Here is a 19,159-nt window from a genome sequence, read left to right on the forward strand (position 1 = left end):
AAATGTTTTCCTAAAACTAAGAAAAACACTAGATCTATGTTACTCCCCCAGTCTCCCACGTCAGTAAAAAATGCTTTCATAAAAGATGAGGTTAGTTTGGCATGACTTGTTTCTGGTGATTCCATGTCTTCTAGCAGTCAACACATTCCTTTCAAAGTGTTCATAAGACATCTGCTTTAAATTCATTCTATAATTTGACCAAACGTTGACCGAGGTTAATAGTCTGTAGTTTCTGGGGTCCACCCCTTTTCATAACTTGTGACACTTACTTGTCCTTAACTTTCTGATTCTTCACTTGTTGTACATGATTTTTTTCAAGATTACCAGTGGTGACTCCCTGATTACATATGTGAATTCTTCCAGCACTCTGGGAGGAGACTTGGCTACACCTGAAGACATGAACTTATGACATGAATTAAGGCTCGCTCTCCATTTCCAGCCATTTGGGGCTGCGATTCCTTTATTGTATAGATTGTTCGATTCAGCTAGAATTCTCTGGGACCCTCCAGAGAACCAGCGGCTGTGGGGATGTTCTTGTCCTTACGAGGAAAAGTGTCTTAAACCAACACAGAAAGCAAAGTGTTTCCTGACTTGTGATCAACGACATCCAGACTTGTGGTGGCACTGTTTACTCTCTGATCTGGTTGCTCTTCCCGGCTTCTCAATTTCCGAGCTTTGCCCTGTTTCCTCTCACTGAAAACCTGCATGCACCGTGCCAATTTTGAATATCCAGCTCAAACCTCTGGATTTATATTTTGTCCCTAATTGTTGAATTGGGCCTGGCGTGAGGACCTTTGCACACACAGCCCTGCCCCTGTTGTTTCTGGATGAACGGTCCCATAGCCAGTTCTTGGGTCTCTATGCCACTCCCCCTCTGGCCTGCCCCGCCCTCGCAGCCAGTATTGGTTCCACTGTACGTTCTCCCCGGGCAGTCACACACACTGTGCACCAGGGTCATGGGTGTGTTCCCTCAGATTCCAGTAATATTATTATGAATCTGTCAAACCAGCATGCACTGCACAAACTACTGTCCCCATGGCCCTACTGTGTCCCGTCACCCCTCTCCCCCCCTCCCTGATCAGTTCAAGTCAGAAGACCCTGTGTTGCTTCTCTGCACCCATATGAACTGGATCTGGCCACATGCAGAAAATTAATACATGCTTATTGGAGTGATTTAAGTAACAATGGTAAACCCACGTTCACTTTGGGAAACACTCTAAGTTTTGCAGCTGCCCATTTTCACAAACCAGAATTTGTCCTTCTAAAACGACATCTGAAGCATAGGAGGATCCATCACAGCTCTATCCCTGATCTATGCTGAGACACAGCCCTCTCTCTGGCTGCCCTCATGCGACTGCCCAAGCCCCTGCAACTGGATGTAATTCAGACCTGGAACGTTCTAGGCATCGTCAGGACCCTTCAGCTTGGGTTCATTAGCCTAGTGCCCAGGACCTCTCTGGCCCCCAGGATGGGACATACTGACAGAGTCACACCACAGCTCTGGCAAGGAGGCTCTAGGTCTCATGCAGTATATTTACCCGCTGTGGGTTCAAAGGATGACAACCAAAGGTACCAGAAGTAAGCCAACCTCCAACCTCTGTGTGAAAACACAGAGGCTGAGACCTCCTTGTCCAGCCCTACAGGACTGCTACACTCTGCTGCACTGGACACACGTTTCATTCCAACATACGGGCTTCCCGTGGGGACCAGGCTGTGCCTTGATTTTTGAGCCCCTCCACCCCTTTTCCCACTGTTACACTCAGATCAGTCACATGATCTTTAAGCATCACCAGGAAGTTCTACATCAACGTAGTAACTATGGATAATCAGTAGGGTATTAATTGGATCATTACTTGTCAGCCTTTATTTGCCAATATGGATGTGAGTGGTATACAGAATTTAAGTTATTTCTAAATAAAGTAATTTTATTTCATCTATGTAATAAGAAGTTTACGAAAGACAATTTCCTATCATACTGATTATTCACATATTCAATTTTAGCATAATCTACTGTAGCAAAAGGTATTCAGAAACAGTACACAGCTGCCCTCTTGTGTCACTTTCATAAAATTAAATCTATTAGTGTTTAAATACCAGGATTCAATCAGCTATGCATTTTTAAAAGTCACCACATAGCACTACTTTGCTACTTTTGAAATTAATATCCTAAATGGTAATTTACAAAGCAAAATATGTAAAAATATGCCAGATATCTCTATCAATTAAACAGAACTTACTGGCATAAACATCTAAATATTTAATAAGTAATGTAGTTACTCTGTCGAGGTCCTCTCTTAACCCAATACCCAGAAGTCCTTACATGCATTTGTATTATCTCATTATACTTAATTAGTGCTCGATTAATATATCATCTGCTCTTATTAAGTGCATGGATTTGTGCTAATCTTTTGCTACTGGCCACTCAGCGGCCCCGGAGAAGGTGAAATGGAAGCGAGTTCTCTTTTGTAACAGTGGACAAGGGCAACCCCCAGAGACGGCCACTATGGTCTCTGTTGCCATTTACTAAGCACCTAGTATGAGCTAAATCCCGTGCGAGGTTCTTTACAAACAGAATATGCAGAACATATGGGAAAGGGAAACCTTATCTCCGTTGGACAGGTAAAGAAACTCAGGCGCAGGAGTTGGGTAGCGCCTTCCAAGAAGCTTAAAGGTGGTGTCATTCTTCAGACTATACCCCTGCCAACCCAGACGACTGCTCTTTTCTCCGGCACCCTCCACCGCGATAAGCCGTCCCCGAGAGCACACAATCTGCCAGCCATCCAGCATCCTGAAAACGATGTGACTAAAGAGAGAGGAAGCTTAGACAATGAAGATAGCTTTATCATCAGCGTTGACACAAATGGATGTTCTGTTTGTTTACTAAGGTGTTGTGTTTCCTTACTAAGTACTACATGCTTCTAGATCTGTATAATGTTTTCCATATTAGGAAAGAGTGGATATAAAAACTGAAAACAAGCCATACTGTTTCAGGGATATCAGGAACTGTGCTTCTGCACAGGTCAACACTGATTTGGTGGCTACATACAATAGCCAGGTAGACAGAGGATTCAGCAGTGGTACAGGAGGAGAAACCAGCTGTGAAGTCTCAGTCCCTCACCTCCTGGGAGATGGAGCTTCTATAAGAACTTACAACAAAGAGACAGAAATAAGATGTAGTGAAGAAAGTATAAACTGAGGTCCAACATTCTGTGACTATCACCAGGTGTGCGAGGAGGTGGAAAGGGGAGGTTCTGGGGAGGCCTGGGAGGTGGAGAAAGGGGGAGGGATGCGGGATACAGGGCAGGGAGGAGACTGCCCCCCGTGTTGCAGCAATATAGAAACCCGCTCCTCCAGCGGAGCCCGAGGCAGGCTCCCTCCAGACAGGCCATCAAGTGAAATTGACCCTGCTACACTGACTCCAACCTGAGGGAGACAGGAGAGGTGGGAAATCATCCTTCCACAGAGCGTAATCTAGCAACAGTGATTTGGGGCCTGTAGCAGCGAATTGCTTAGCTCAAGATCACTGCCAAGGGTTGGAGTCAGAGCAGGAGAGACACAAGGGCACAGCCTCACTGAAGAACTGAGCTTCCTGAGGCAGTGCAGTGCAACAGGAAAACCAGGAGAGTTGAAACCCTGACTCCTGGGCTCCTGTCCTGGCCCTGTAACTAACTTGCTGTGACTTTGGGCCAACTGGCGCCCTTTTCTGGTTCCTCCTAGGTCCTCCGCCTTTCAAATGTATTCCTTGGGCACTCAGACTGTCCCTCTAAAAGTTCTCTAAATTCAAATCCCTTCCAAGCTACACCTGTTTGTGCCTGGCTGCCCACAAGCACTGATTTTTTTTCATTCCTCTTACGGGCTGAACTTTGTTCCCCCAGAATTTATATGTTGAAGCCCTAACACCCAGTACCTCAAAATGTGACTAGATTTAGATATAAGGTCTTTAAAGAGGTAATTAAGTTAAAATGAGGTAATGAAGATGGGGCTGTGATCCAATATTGACTGGTGTCCTTATAAGAGGAAATGTGGCCACAGACAGGTACAGAGGGGAGAGCACGTGAATACACAGGGGGAAGATACCCATCTTCAGGCCAAGGAGAGAGGTCTCCGAAGAAACCAAGCCTGCTCAGGTCCGGACCGTGGACTTCCAGGCTCCAGAACAGTGAGAAAATAACAATAAACTTCTGTTAAAGCGACCCAGTCTGCAGTACTATGTTATGGCAGTCCTAGCACACTAACTCGACTCCATACTCTTTTTCCTAGTCATCCTTTCTCCTTCATACCCAACTCCTTCTCTGCATCGTCTACTTATACTTCCTCTCCTGCAAAATTCTGTCCGTCTGTCTGTCTCTCTCTCTGTTCTGTACTGTCTCTGAGGTTTTAACACACAGCAATTGCATACGTAAAAATGATGGCATTACCAGCTTCTGTAACTAAAAGGGGTACTCGTACAAATTAAAACAAACAGCAGCATTCAGTGTCAGAAAGGGCTTGATGGAACAAACGAACTGTTGATGGCAGTATAAATTAGAGGAAACTTTCTGGATGGTAATTTGGCCATACATACCCAATCGAAAACAAACAAACAAACATTCAGACGCCAGTGCTGAATATCCCAAGCAACAGAATGGAAGACCGGGAAGTTGGGGGCAGGGAGAATGAACTGCAAACAGCCAATAGCATGTGAAGAAAATGTCCAACGTCACCAGCAGTCACAGAAATCAAAGATGTAAAAGAGGAACAATCTACCGGCAGTAGGTATCTAAATTGTCAATTTTGCTGCGTGACAAGTTAATAACAGTATTTATTAAAAGCCTTGAAATTATATGATCCTTTTATCCCAGCAATTCCCTTTTGATGGAATTTACCCTAGGGAAATAATAATATGAAAATATTCACTGCATTATTTTAAAAGGAAAACAATCTAAGTGTCCAGTAAGGTTAAATAATTCATACATATGATGGAATATTTTCCAAAAATTACTTACTGATAAAAGAAATTTTCATTATGCAATGTCAAATGGGGAAAAGGTCCATAAAATTGTCTATAAGACAATTATTGTTAAAAATTTACACATATGTATCAATAAATACTCTGCAAGGATACACAGCAACACCCATAGTTTCTGATAGTGGGCTTAGAAGTCATTTTTTTCCTTCTCTTTACTCTTTTGAATGTTTTAGAGTGAGGCCGGATTACTTTTTTACGTAGAGAACCAATACATTCTTTTAAAAACAGGAAACAGAAGGGATGGAATAAAAGGAAAGAAAAGGAAGGGGAAAACAGGGTGGCGCACAATTGGGAGGGGGTGATTCGTCACGAGCCCCGAATCCATCTTATGCGTCCAAACCCAAACCCTGCTGGCATCACAAGCGGGACAGATGTTTAAGTGTTTAAAAAGTGCTTGTGGAAATGACATTGACAAACCAAGCTGGTTAGAAGTCCTGAGACATTCTAACTACCCCAACGACAAGAGGTTTGAGTTTGGACCAGATGGTAGCTTCACTCACCCTATTAAAGTCGCCCCCCCCCCCGGGAGAAGAAAGGGCTGGACATGGAACAGAACGCTTTCTGACTTCAAATCAGGGCTCTAAAGACCCTGTTCTCCTTTTATCTTACTTTGCAGTTGCAGAGTCTTAAAGGAAATGAGATACTGCCTTCCTGACCTGTGATATGAGAGTCTGGACACCATCACTTCTCCTGCTCCTCCAAAGTGTCCTTGCCATGGTCTGGGTGATCAAAGCAGGGCACCGCCTGGGATCACTTTCCTCAGAGCTCACAGCTGTGCAGCAGAGCCAGTATCGGGACATTAAAGGAACAAGAAGGGTAGCTCCAGATAAGCGTTCCCTCTCCTCCTCCCCATCTGAACCAGACAGAGCGGACGTCAAGAACAACAGTGTGTGAGGGAAGAGGCCCAGTGACCGAAGACAGAGGGGCTAGTTTTTTCTCCACCCTTCAAAGTACAGCCATTAGATTATGACAGAGTCACCAACTTTCTCAGGCCCTGGTCTTCCAATCAATACAACGAGACAATCATGCCATGTCTTCCTGACAGTAGGGGTTTGACTGAAGGTCTCTGCTCCCCTGAAAGTCTGAGTCCAAAGGCAACAAGTGTGGAAGGGCACACATGTTGCTGGTTGAAACTTGTCCCTCTCAGAGATGTGAGACACCCAAATTCTACCTAACGCGGGACCTACTCAGCTCCGCTCCGATTCACATGGCTTTCTCAGACTTCAAAGAAAAAAAAAGTCCATATAAAAGCTGGGGCATCACACAATACTAAATTCAAAGACTATATCTCAACTTGCACTCACACAAAGTGAATGTTCAGCATTTTCCAGATGCTTTCTAAATCCATCGTTCCCCCAGAAAAGCTCAGCAACACAACTGAGTGCGGCATTATCTTGTGGACGTGACAAAACTGCCAAGACATGGGAAGATCACCAAGGCCAACACAGAGAAATTCTACCTCCTGAGACTGGAATAATTTTGAAAGAGCCAATTCCGGCTGAAGCAAAAACTTTGACCTTTCATCCAAGTGAGGCCTTGGGCTCTTCAGATCTGCCCTTGCCCAGCTACGTCTTTCCTTCTCTTTCCTGCGATACTAACGTTCCACAGGTATCCACTCACTCACCTGACATGGTCATCTTCGGTACAGGACTTCTTTGGGCTGATAACTCCCCTCCACCCCAATCAATCATAATGTAGATCTTGGATCTGTGCCGAAATATAATTAAATTAACTCTGTCAAATTCTTAAGGATTCTGCATTACGAAACTACCATTTTAGCGTCTCCATCATGATCAAGTAGCATATCAAGACCAGAAGCCCCATTTGAAGTTCTGAAAATGTTTCAATACCCTTCAGGCATGAAATCTTTCAATAATACTAAGAACTGACATACTATAGTAATGTTCTCATACCGTAAACATTTTTATTTGCCTGCTTGGAAAAATAAATCATCATAGGAGCCATCCTCTCCCCCACTCTCACACCTTTCTAGGACTTAAGTCATGCAAGATGGAAAAATCTCCCCGTACCCGTCCCTTGTTTTTCTGGGTGGAGGACGGCTGCAGGCAGATGCTTTCCACATTCACCTGGACCACTGGGCGGGTCACACAAAACAAGTTTGTCCCCTGGGTTTTCAGGCACCTCTTCTCCTGACCCCGCTAAAATGAATGTAAAACGCTGGGCATATGGTTGTAAACGAAAGAAACTGTGTTACAATACAAATATGATGGCCGTAGTTGGATCATCAGAGCTACCCTTTTTGGAAGAAAAGCAACATAACAAAAAGATGTAGAAGTGCAGAAATCGCTTTATGCGGCACCATCTTGAAAGTCAAAACACTTCTTCCTAAAAGAAAGATGTACATGCAGCCGGGAAGTATTTATAAATATCAAAAATTGTTTCCCCACAAGCATTATATTATATGAGAGAGCCAAATACATCCAAAATATTATCGATCATGAATTTCGCTGGGGCAGGGGTACCCCAGATAAAATGTGCAAACATCCTGTCAGATTTTTAAAGGAGACACATGTTCAGCAATCTTGCCAGAATTCTATAAACAAAGCTATGATTTACCTCCAAGCAAGGACTTATTGTAAATAGTTACCAACAACTGTCTTGCTTTGTGAGTGATTTTTCCCTGTGTTGTCCAGTTAATGTTGCAAATCTAACTCATATCACATATTAGATGGAAGGACAATTCCAAAATCTGTGGAATCTAAAACAGGAGAGAAGAGCATTTTTAATCAATGGTTCTGCTGCAGACTGTATGACCGTAAACTCCAGTAAGCACATGCTTTCCAAAAATACTCAAGGAGGAAGTCAGGACACAGGAAAGTCTACATAATAACCAATTATCCAAAAAAGGAAGTGAAGTATTCCACATCTGTACAACTTTGTGTATATAATTAACTCTTTGCAACCTGCTGACTTTCTAAGTGGAATAGTCATAATCAGAATAATCAAAGGGTAGGGCATGCACATATATTCATGCACGTGCATACCCCAACTTTTGTTCATGAAAATTTAATTGCATGAAAATTACAAAAACCTGCCATTGCTCTTTAAATTAAAATCTGGCAGAAGACTAGAGTATTTCTATCATTAGCCGCCAGTGACTAAATTTTCCCACGCATCTAAGGCTTAGATGGACTGAGACAGCTCTCAGTGCAGCTTTCAGCTCAGTTCAAATAGCAGATCCTCAAAGAAGTCTTCCACACCCTCCCCTGCGCCGAGTCCACAGGTCCCCCCGGCCCAGCTATAAGAACTCAGGGAGCGCTAGGCTTTCCTTTCACAACATCTCTCAAACTGCAATGAAACAATTAACTGTATAAGTATACACAACTGTATACAAGTGGAGAAATGTATATCATTGGTTGTTTAATGTAAGTCTCTCCTACCAATATAGTATGAAAGTTCCTGTGTTCTGTTCCTTGAATCACGTCAGCATTGAATAAATCCACGCTGAGGAAGTTACTGTTACTGCTTCTTCCCCCTTAATCAAGAACTATCACCGAGGAAACCTGGAAGAATTAGGTATTTCTGAAAGCTCTGCAAAAACAATTCCGCTTTTGTCCCTGGGACACCAGTGCCTGAGTCACTCGGCTAAGGTCGCCCAGTCGTTCCCACGTTCTTTTCCAAACACTTAGAAATTGATGAGAACATTCCTCTCCCTATCCTTTCTTTGTACAAACCCACTGGCTGAAGTTAAACTCATCTGTTATTAATTATTGATACCCTTCATAGAGCCTAGGGAAACAACTTCTAACTAAAGTGGTTTTCAGTAGCACGTATACAGTGTCATACGTTGCATCATAAAAGAAAACGAAAGAAAATTATTTAAGACAACCTTGGAACATTTCAACTGCAAAAATGTAATTGGCATTTCAATCACGTTGGCCACTGGGTGTTTCGTTTGGGGTCCACCCTGCAAGTGTTTCCAACATTCATGGAATTTGTTCCTTATCGAGACGGGGCGGGGCGGGGAGGTGGCCTCACATTGGCAGCAGGACCAGGATGGAACCTTGAACATCTGACATGGCGTGTGACCACTCCTGCAGCAGGGGCTGGGGCTCCCTGCTCTCAGGGGCCGCCGTTAGCAAGAATCAGTGTCTTCCGATCTCCAGGGCTCATGACACCACCACCCATCCACTTTATTTTTTGCTCCATCTGTCCTAAATATCTTTTCCCCATCTCATGCTTTCTGCTCACTCACAGCTCTGCTTACTCTTGACTTCCTCCTCCTTTCTCTACGTCTTTTAGCTTTTAACAATCAGACCAGTTAACCAACCTGCTCTATATTGTGAACTTGGGCTCCTCGGGGAGATGTGGACAGGTTCAGTGCCCAGCATCCCTGTTGGGCAAAGTGCTTGTGAGGCTCCTATCAAGGGCTCCCGGGCATATGCTAAACACGGGTCACCTCCATCCAGCCACCTGGCATGAGCAGCGAGATAGCAAAAGTTAACAAGGGCCGTGTGGCCTTGGGTAGAAACCCTTTGGAAAAAGCGGGGCTATCCTGGCTCAAGAACCAGAAACGAGTTCATTTTAAAAGCAATCGAATAACTAAATTTGGAATGCGGAAAAGTTCCTTATTTTCTCAAGTGAAATAACAGGCATTCAGATTTTGCTAATTTCTCTATTTTAGTCTATTATTCTCTTTCATGTTTGCTACTTTTAAAAAAAAAAGTGAAAGCAAAGATCAAAATGCCACGGTATAAATACAAAATCAGTAACTGGGTCCTTTGTTCTCATATTGACTTTTCACCCTTTAAACCCATTTTCTCTTTCTATTTTTCATCAGAACTCTGCTGCTCCCAAGTACGAATATAAATGGACAAAGGCCTGAGAATTTCGCTTAGAACTGCAGAAAGTAGTTAAGTTCACACTTGGACCATATCCAGTTTTCTGCCATCACAAAACTCTATTCAATCCTCCTGCTTAGGCGAAGCAAATTACATAAAGAAAGGAACAAAACTTCCCTTTTATCTACTTTTCAATTTATTATGTGTAAGTATTTTCGTAAAAAGTTACTTTGGTAGACTTCTAGTGGTCACGTATGTCTCAATTACCTGTACAACTAACTTCACAAACTTTTAAGTTAATAAAAATATAAGCATAGTTTATTCTAAACCTAAATTATTTTAATTCAGAAAAAATAATCTTACTAAGTTACTCATTTCTCTGTGGGTTGGGTTCCAAAAAGTAAAAACTGTGAGCATGGTGGGGAAAAAAAACTTCGAGAGAGAAAAAAATGTATATTCTTCAAACAAATAAATAAATAAGCAAGCTGTTTTGTCATTTGAAATATTATCAGTATGTCTGCTGATTAATATCATACAAATATTCATTTCATACTTTTGGAATATGAGCAACACAAAATTCAAGATTATGAAGAGTGTTTATTCTATAAGCAAGAGCATTAAATGTGTCATCAGCAGAGTTTATCCGTTTACAATTAGGAGGGTTTAGGCACCATCAAAGAGGAACTTTTACAAAATAACACAATGAAGCTAAGGTCCTAGTCTCAGTAGATTTATATGAGGGCAAAAAAAGGAAGTAAATCACTTTTTCCAACTATGGGAAACTTAGGAAAAAAGCAATTCTCCTCGATGATAAATGAGCCATTCTGAGCTGGGAAATCAGAGCATCTCCCTGTTTCATGCACTCAGTTTGCGCATTTTCTATTCTTTGCTGCAAGCTGTTTCTTTCATTTTACAAATACAAGAAAATTAAAACTGTACTATTGAGGACGTATGAGGAATTTAATCTTGAAAGAAGTGAACTACGATGATGTATTACTATAGTACTTTGATATAAAATCAGAAGGAGACTGAGCTTGCAAAAGCACGATACTGTTATCATTTAAGGCTAAGTTTATTTGGGGGAAGAAGACACATTCTGAATGACTCACCAAGGTTAAGTGCACTGAGGCCACCACAGACCTTCGAGGCCATTTGACGTGAGTTGTCTCGATAAACCCAAACCCAGGGTGTTATCAATGACCCCTGTTCCAAGAAACCAAGGTGAGAACCAACAAGTGGAACCATTTTGTTATATCCTGCATTTATTTAAGCAAACCGAATGTGTAGAGATAGGAAATGAAAGCGTTATAATGTTTTACAAATACAGAAAGAAGACACAGAGTGATAATACCCTGGAGAGAGCGCATCTGAGAACGCGGTTCTAGCACGGGAGGACACTTGCAGGGACCACTTGGAAGCCGAGGCCGACGCATCCATCTGTCCCTCTTGTTCTGACATCGTTGATGTCGTTTTAACAGATAAATCAGCGATCTGCTCTTACGCGGATGGTAATACTAATGCTTACGGTAGCCCTGAAGGGTTTTGTGAGTCACTGTCTATACATACATGATGCTAGGCTTCCTGTGTTATTTCAGTGCCGCTGTACATTACGCAGGGGGAAATAACGTCTTGTCACACAATTACTGTGACATCCACTAAAATGTGAACTAGTTTGCATAGGTTAGTCCTTTGGGCAGCACGATGTTGCTCTAGTCCACCAAGGCTTAAAGATTCACAGTGTAGAGGAAAAAAACATGAATTAAAGCATTTCTACTAAAATATATTTTAATAGCTGGTGTTAACAATTTGCATAACAAAAGCCAGATTATATTAATAACATTGTGTTGTTCTGTAAGCCCCTTCATTTTAAAAACATGAAGTGTTTCCTGTAAAACCGTATGCTCTCGAGGTTAGTACAATCTTGCAAATTAATCATCAACCACGATTCTACATATTTTGAAGCAAAGAGAAGGCAATCTGTACAATGGTTCGATTTTGGATTTTAATCACAGGGCCTCCCGTAACACACTCGGTGCTGCTTCTAAATGCTCATTGCATGAACGCTGAAGAAGAGGACTACGATGCGGTTTTCTCTTTTCCTTTAAAAGAAATCATTCTTAACAGCAACCGCATTACAAGGAAGTATATACTATGCAAATCGAATACCACATATCAAACACAAAAAGCATATGGAATTCCCAGGAAGATACTGAAGTAACACGGACAACTGGGGAGGAGATTTGCCTTAGGGGATCCTTCCAGGCTTGTGGATCAGGGAATGATGGCCACAGAAGCATCGTACAATGTCTCGATTTTTTGGGGGATCAGCACTGGTAGACAGTGCCTGGATAGAACGCTAACAGGCATGGAATACTTCAGAAAGAGACCTTCATTTTAGCATTCTTAGCTTGGTTTACACAGCTTCTCATTAACTAAAGCTTTCTCACCTCCACGTTGCGTTACCCCAAACAACCGTACTCTAGCCACTTTCAGGTTATCAGAAGCAAATAGCTAAGATAGAATGAATTTATGAAGTGAATTTCATCTCGCGTAATGAATTCAGTCTCGTAACATAACTCTTCTATCTTACAATAGGTATTCGAAATCGCAAACCTAAAGTTAATGCTTATGCGTCTCAACTCTATATAAATCCACAAAGAACCTTTCAGAAATAGACGGAAGGAGTCAGTATTTTCTAAACCTCTAGAGGTAAAACACAATCACCTGTCACCTTTCGTATCTGTCAGGAGCATCTCACTTCCCCACCATAAAAAATACCAATCATCTAATAAAATATTACTATGGACTAGGCAGAAGCTTGCTTGCTTGGTTTTCTCTCCAAGACCATAGTGAATAAACAAGGGTAATCAAAAAGGCACCTATTCTTTTTTTTTATATCTCTATATTATAATTTTGGTATAAACTATTCATATATCCACTTTATATAGGGAGGTGTTATTAAAGGATCACACACATTTTCTTTATCTGTTCATTAAAAACATTCCACTGGAGATGGACAAACCTGAAAAAGAGATGCACCTTGAGCTTCCACTGCGTGTTTAGAAAAGTCTGCTTCCCAAATCCCAGAGTGCTGTCTAGCTCAACGTGGAGGATAAGGAAAGAAAGACTGTGGCAAGACGGGCGAAACTGTATCTTCCACATCCTCATGCAGTGAACCTGGTGGCAAGAGAGGGGCTGGTCTAATCGCATCCATATTCATACAAGGTGCTCCTGGGAACTGTGCTTGCAAATTCCTGTGTGGTGTCTGAGGTGAGGGAGGCCTGAGAAGATGCAGGGACAGCATGGACATGTGACAACCAGATAAATATTTCAAAGTGGGCTACGCTGCAGAGGTGGAAATAACAACAAGAAGACGTGAAGACTTTGTCCTGCCACAGGTTAGAAATAGAAAGCTTTCCCGGAGAACGAGAATTAGTAAAAACGCCTATTACAAAAACTTACACCAAAAGCAATGTATTCTGTTGCCATGCTCTTCTCAAGAGAGAGATGATCCACGTACAGTTCTGTTTTCGGAACGTTGAAAAGCATATCAAACTGCCCTTGTGCTTTTATCAGGTTTGAGAACACATTTAGGAAATCGGGTGCATGCTCTCTGTGCTCGGGCATTTCCCAGTCTTCTTTAAGTTGAGTTTTAAAAGGATTGTTTTTGAAACCCTTCTTGAGCTGTCAGCATTGTATGTGGCATCTGCCTGCTGCCAGATCGAAGGCGAGAGGGGGAGTGTGGAAAGGGGAAAAGTTGTTCGAGAATACAGTTTTGAAAATGATGCTGTAAAAATAGCACTTTGGTTTTATGCATCTATTGTCTCCTATATTTCTGCTGAGATGCTTACTACCCTGACAGGCTTCGGTAACGGTGACAGCAGTATCAAACCACAGCATCAGGAACGTGTGCAACTTGTGCTCCATCAGTCTTTATTGTAAAATAACTGCCCTCTAGTTAAATTCTGACCCGATCTTAATTCCTAAAGGCTGGAAAGCAGAAACATCTTACTACGCAAACATTATGTGAAGCTTAAAATTTTAGGAGAATTATTCCCCAAATGAGTATTGACGTTTACATTCAGTGAATCTGATTTTGAAATCAGTGGATGAGAAAAACAATGAAACCTCAAGCTGTTACTTTATGGTTACTTCCCCGATTATAATCATCATTTCAAATCGGTTTCCTTTGAGCTTCCTATAAATGTGCTATTTATCAAAAATGGTACCCGTCTTACATTTCATCTGCAAATTTAATCAACAACTACTCTTTTATAATCACAAAAAAGTAGTCTGTCTGGGTGAATCTTAAATATTTACTTAATGGTATAATAAAACTAAGCAAGCTTATTGCCCTCAGTTTTAATGCACAGAAATTTTTGCAAGAATATTGCAAGTTCCGCTTGTCTTTGCAGGTTTTTGTATAAGACGCCAAGATCGATATGGGGTTTAATCAGTTGAATCACAACTGGTCATTTCAATGATAGAAAATCAGCCAAGCTGGCTATGTGGTAATATGTAAAACGCCCTCAAAAACTCTCTAGTTCTTTGCCTGAATTTTTCTCTTTTCAATTTTACATCAGTGTCATGTAGATGCAGCTTGAATGTAATAAAGCTTATTTAATTACTCTTTTAGCCTGATAAAAATAAGACTACCGATTTTCAAAACGATGGGCTTACTTTGCAAAGGTGTAAATGAATCAACATTTGCCTTTGGACCAATAAACATTTCAGTAAAGGATGTCTTACGGCATATTTTGTTAATTTCCTTGAATATATCATTAAGGCAGAAAGCCCCAAGGCCCATACATTTGATTGCATTTTTGTAACTTTACTTTTTCAGTTTCATTACAGCTATAGAGTCAGACCCTACGTGAGCGCTACCCTATGGCAAGTCCCCCTAACGGGCCTGGTCAGGAAAACACAGAGTTGCTGATGGACCTTAGTCTCTCCAGCGATCTTGACTGTGGACTCCAGGTAAAACTTCACGACATGACGGGTACAGCTGTGAATCCAGCAAGAGCCTGCAAAGTCACTCATTTGGAAATGAAAATGTGACAAAGATCTCTTTTTTCTTAATGAACAACCTGTTGGCCCGTACCTCAGATCTCTGGTGGCATCCCAATCTCACCCCTGGATGTGATTTACAAAATAAAAACCAGAAAGTGGAAAGGGAGTCTTTTCATTAAGCGGTTTCAGGGGCTAGATTCCCATTCCGGAATCTGAATATCATTTTCCCAAATTAAGAAACCAGATCACCTGTCTCTGTGTGCGGAGCTGGTCATCTTTTGTTCGCTGGCTTCCCAAAGCACACTTCGTATTCCAACTTTGTAAGTGGCTTTTATGAAGTTTTCTTTGCTTTTAAATCAATAGCGGCATTAAGTTAATGAAAGCTGTTCAGTAAACACCTAAATCACTTATTTGCTAGAGTATACATCTATTTCCTAAGGTGTAAATCCTTCAAAACTAGAGTGTAATGCGGCAAGAGAATCTCAAGCAACTTTTCAAGTTATGTTTTTCTGATGAGCTGGCAGCTAGAGGAAAGGGCTTTTAGATATCGGCCACGCTTTTTGTTTTAATAACAGGAACAGGCAGTGCAGCTGCCTATGTTACAGAAGCTTGAACCTACGTGACATGCAACAGGGTAAAGGCTATTAGTATTAGGGAAATAATATAGATGACCTTAAAATTTGCCCTTTGTAGAATAGCTGTGAAGTAATTTGGTCCTGACATTCTATGCAGCCAAGCATATATACTTAGGTCCATAGAATGTAAATGGAGAGTAGGATACACCTTGGTACAAATGAGAAATAAATAGACCCAAGTTGGCCCAGGGAACAAGGAAATTTCTTTGTTCAGTAGAAGTTTCTAGATCCCTAAGGCCACCAGTCAGTATAATTTTAACCAAACTGTCATTCTGCCACTGCTTACATTTAATATATTTAGGCAATTTTCACTTGAATTGGAAATTGCCTCGTGACTCAAAAGCTAAATGGTTTTTAAATTATCGGCTGTGTTACTGAATTAAGAGGACTGGCTTCTGGTGATTCCAAAGTGACAGCTAAGAAATTTCATATACTTGTGACATTTAAGGGACAATCAACGTCTCTATTAAAGTCTACAAAAATACATTTCCCCAGAAGGGTTCACGATGGCCAATCAAAGGAAAACATTAACACAATTAGCAGCACCAGGTCTCCAGACCTAATTATTTTGCTTATACGAATTACCAAAAATGCTGCTGTTTTCAGCCCAGAAGTCATTCCTTCTTCCTGGTACCTGTGTGTCTAATTGTCAAAGGGAGGATAGATTACTGTAAAATAACTGCCAAGTTGTCTTAAAGGTATCTTCTATCTTTCAGAAAGATTACGTTTAGTGTGCGTGAGAACAAAGCTCAAAGGGCAAGGAGCAATGATTAATTGACAAACTCGATGTAATTCGCCGGAAGCATCCCGGTTTTCCCAGTTCGCTGCACCGTGCCGTACATCCAGCCGTCGTCGATGGGCTGCACGTTGACGATGTAGTCGCCGTCCCTGAAGGACACTTCATCTGCATCCTGGGCGCTGTAATCGTACATAGCTCGGTAGGTCCTCTGAGGAAGGAGAGACGGGGTCACACGATGCACACCAAGACAGTCACGGCCACAAACGCTGAGCTCAACTGACCAACCCATGCGTAAAGTAACTGTGAGGAATCTTCCCGAGCACGGCCATTTCTGGAGTCCTGCAGACCAGAGCGTGCTGTCTGTCCTGACTGTGTTCATCTCAAGGTCACCAGTCTGGCAAAAGACGTAATGCTGGAGGCCAGAATGGGGCCAGAGCAAGCCGCTAAATACAATAGCTAGCCTGTCCAAAAGCAAGCTCTGAAGCAGTAAAGCCGCTCCCCCAGCTTCGGATAAGCCCAGAGACCTGAGATTATGCAGAGTCTCCCCTAGTCCATGTTCTTCAGAGAACAAAACCCACCACAGTGGCAGACAGGTCCAAGGCACTGCCAAATCACCACCATCGGTCCCCTGGCAGAGGTAATGAACTTTACTAAAAATTTTTGTTTCCTCAAAAATATTTAAAACAAATAAAAGAAAAAATCCATAATATACTCAATAGGTTTCTGTATCACAGTGATAGAAATTTAGCATATAAATGGCCTGAATATTTAAGTACATATAATTAAATGCTTGTTATAATGAGGACATTTTAAAAATGAGTTTTACTATATTTGTTTTCATTTGAGGCCAAGAGTTTAGCTAATAATATCAGACCATCTCAAAATCAAGTGTATTCATAGACTGAGGAAACTGGCTGAGATGCAAAGAACTTTTAGAGTGAATAAAGATACCTTACTACCAGTTATAAAAAAGAAGTAGGGGGGCTTCCCTGGTGGCGCAGTGGTTGAGAGTCCGCCTGCCGGTGCAGGGGACGCGGGTTCGTGCCCTGGTCCGGGGGGATCCCGCGTGCCGCGGAGCGGCTGGGCCCGTGGGCCATGGCCGCTGGGCCTGCGCGTCCGGAGCCTGTGCTCCGCAACGGGAGAGGCCGCGACAGTGAGAGGCCCGCATACCGCAAAAAAAAAAAAAAAAAAAAAAAAAAAAAAAAAAAAAGAAGTAGGTCACAGACATGTGACGTATAGCCCAGAAAAACAGTCAATAATATTATAATAACTTTAATGGTGCATAATCTATAGAAACACCAAGTCACTATGTTGTATACCTGAAACTAATATACTATTGTAAGGCAACTATACTTCAACAAAAATACATTAAAAAAAAGGTATTTTACAAGCTTAGAAGGGCCACCTGTTCCTAAGTGCACAGGCAAAGGCCAAGGGACTGTGTCGGGAGCCTGGAGAAGCAATTTCAGCATAAGATGCCACATTTGACTAAATGACCCGGAACACTGCTTCCAAACCTTACATTCAGTGAATGAATCAGCACTCCAAGATTTCCAGAGGAGGACTCAAAGACATATGTTGGCTGTGTCATTTAGCTCTCAATGGCCACTTTGATTAACTAGTTAACATGACCAGATATTTGTGCTTTTTTTTACTGAATGAAGACCATAGTTGACTACTTCCAATCATGAGGTTAACTATTAGGATACAGTCCTGGTAAAGTCTTTGTATGTTTTACTGTTTACACGTTTTCTCATCGTGCCTTCCCTTCTCAGCGGTTTACCCCTATATGTCTTCCACTTCCTTAGGGAAGCTTGTAAAAATGCAACACATCGGGCTTCCCTGGTGGCGCAGTGGTTGAGAGTCCGCCTGCCGAAGCAGGGGACATGGGTTCGTGCCCCGGTCCGGGAAGATCCCACGTGCCGCAGAGTGGCTGGGCCCGTGAGCCACGGCCACTGAGCCTGCACGTCTGGAGCCTGTGCTCCACAACGGGAGAGGCCACAACAGTGAGAGGACCACGTACCACAAAAAAAAAAAAAAAAAAAAAAAAGCAACACATCATCATTTACCCTTTATATAAAAAATGTACCATATTCAATTCAACTGTATTCTATGCACATTTATATTCTGGAAATAATATATGAAGACCAGGGAAGGAGGAATGCTTCAAATGGGCACTTACTAGATTTGGTGAATGCTGCATTGACCTCATGGATGACAAGCTGGTCTGATGCATGTACCCATACCCTTGAGAATGGCCTTGCTGGTAGGCTCCAGGAAGAACAGGTGCTGGACATTAAACAGACACACACACACACAAAGAATCCTTAAAACCGAGTCTCGAAGTACCCCTCCCAAGCCCTCAGGTGACCCCATGCTCTGCTAGACATTTCTGAAACAAAATGCCATTTTCAGTGTCATGTGAAATTTGAAGAGTGATATTATAAGTGATCTCCAGAGCAGTATAAATTTCAGTAATTAAGGACATATATAGGTAATCAGTTTAACATGCAGTTAACTATGTTAGAAATATTTGTATTACTCTATTGCAGATGCTATGTTAAAACAACACAAATACAAAACAAAAATTTCCCACAATCCCTTAACAAAATCCTGTTTTCATTTGGGCGTGTGATCCTTGTAGGTATTTTCCAAAATAAAGAAATTTAAAGGAATTTACAAGGACCTACTGTATAGCATAGGGAATTATACTCAATATTTTATAATAACCTATAAGGGAAAAGAATCTGAAAAAGAAGAGATTTACATATATATGCGTAACTGAATCACTGTGCTGTACACCTGAAACTAACACAGCATGGTAAATCAACTATACTTCAATTTTAAAAAAAAGAAATTTAAAGGAATTTAATTGGATTGTGAATGACAGGGTATAAGTGTTTTCACAGGATATTTAATAACAGGTGCTTTCAATATTTTGAGACATACTGTTGAATATTACCTT

The 19,159-nt window shown here is 41.7% G+C and overlaps 1 protein-coding gene across 14 annotated transcripts in view; it reads right to left on the bottom strand.

Annotated features, from left to right (window-relative positions):
* Nucleotides 1–10,858: 10,858 nt before the first annotated feature.
* Nucleotides 10,859–19,159, bottom strand: part of NEBL (nebulette) — a 353,899-nt gene continuing 345,598 nt past the window's right edge. For all 14 annotated transcript variants that reach the window (XM_059057855.2, XM_059057854.2, XM_067030385.1 and 11 more), the window contains 2 exons: nt 18,377–18,483; nt 10,859–16,402 (listed from right to left, as the gene is read on the bottom strand). In XM_059057855.2, coding sequence (XP_058913838.1) covers nt 16,226–16,402; nt 18,377–18,483 — 284 coding nt within the window. In that variant the 3' untranslated portion in view covers nt 10,859–16,225. The remainder of the gene's footprint in view (nt 16,403–18,376; nt 18,484–19,159) is intronic.

This window comes from Kogia breviceps, chromosome 3, assembly GCF_026419965.1.
Source record: "Kogia breviceps isolate mKogBre1 chromosome 3, mKogBre1 haplotype 1, whole genome shotgun sequence".
Classification (NCBI taxonomy): Eukaryota; Metazoa; Chordata; class Mammalia; order Artiodactyla; family Physeteridae; genus Kogia; species Kogia breviceps.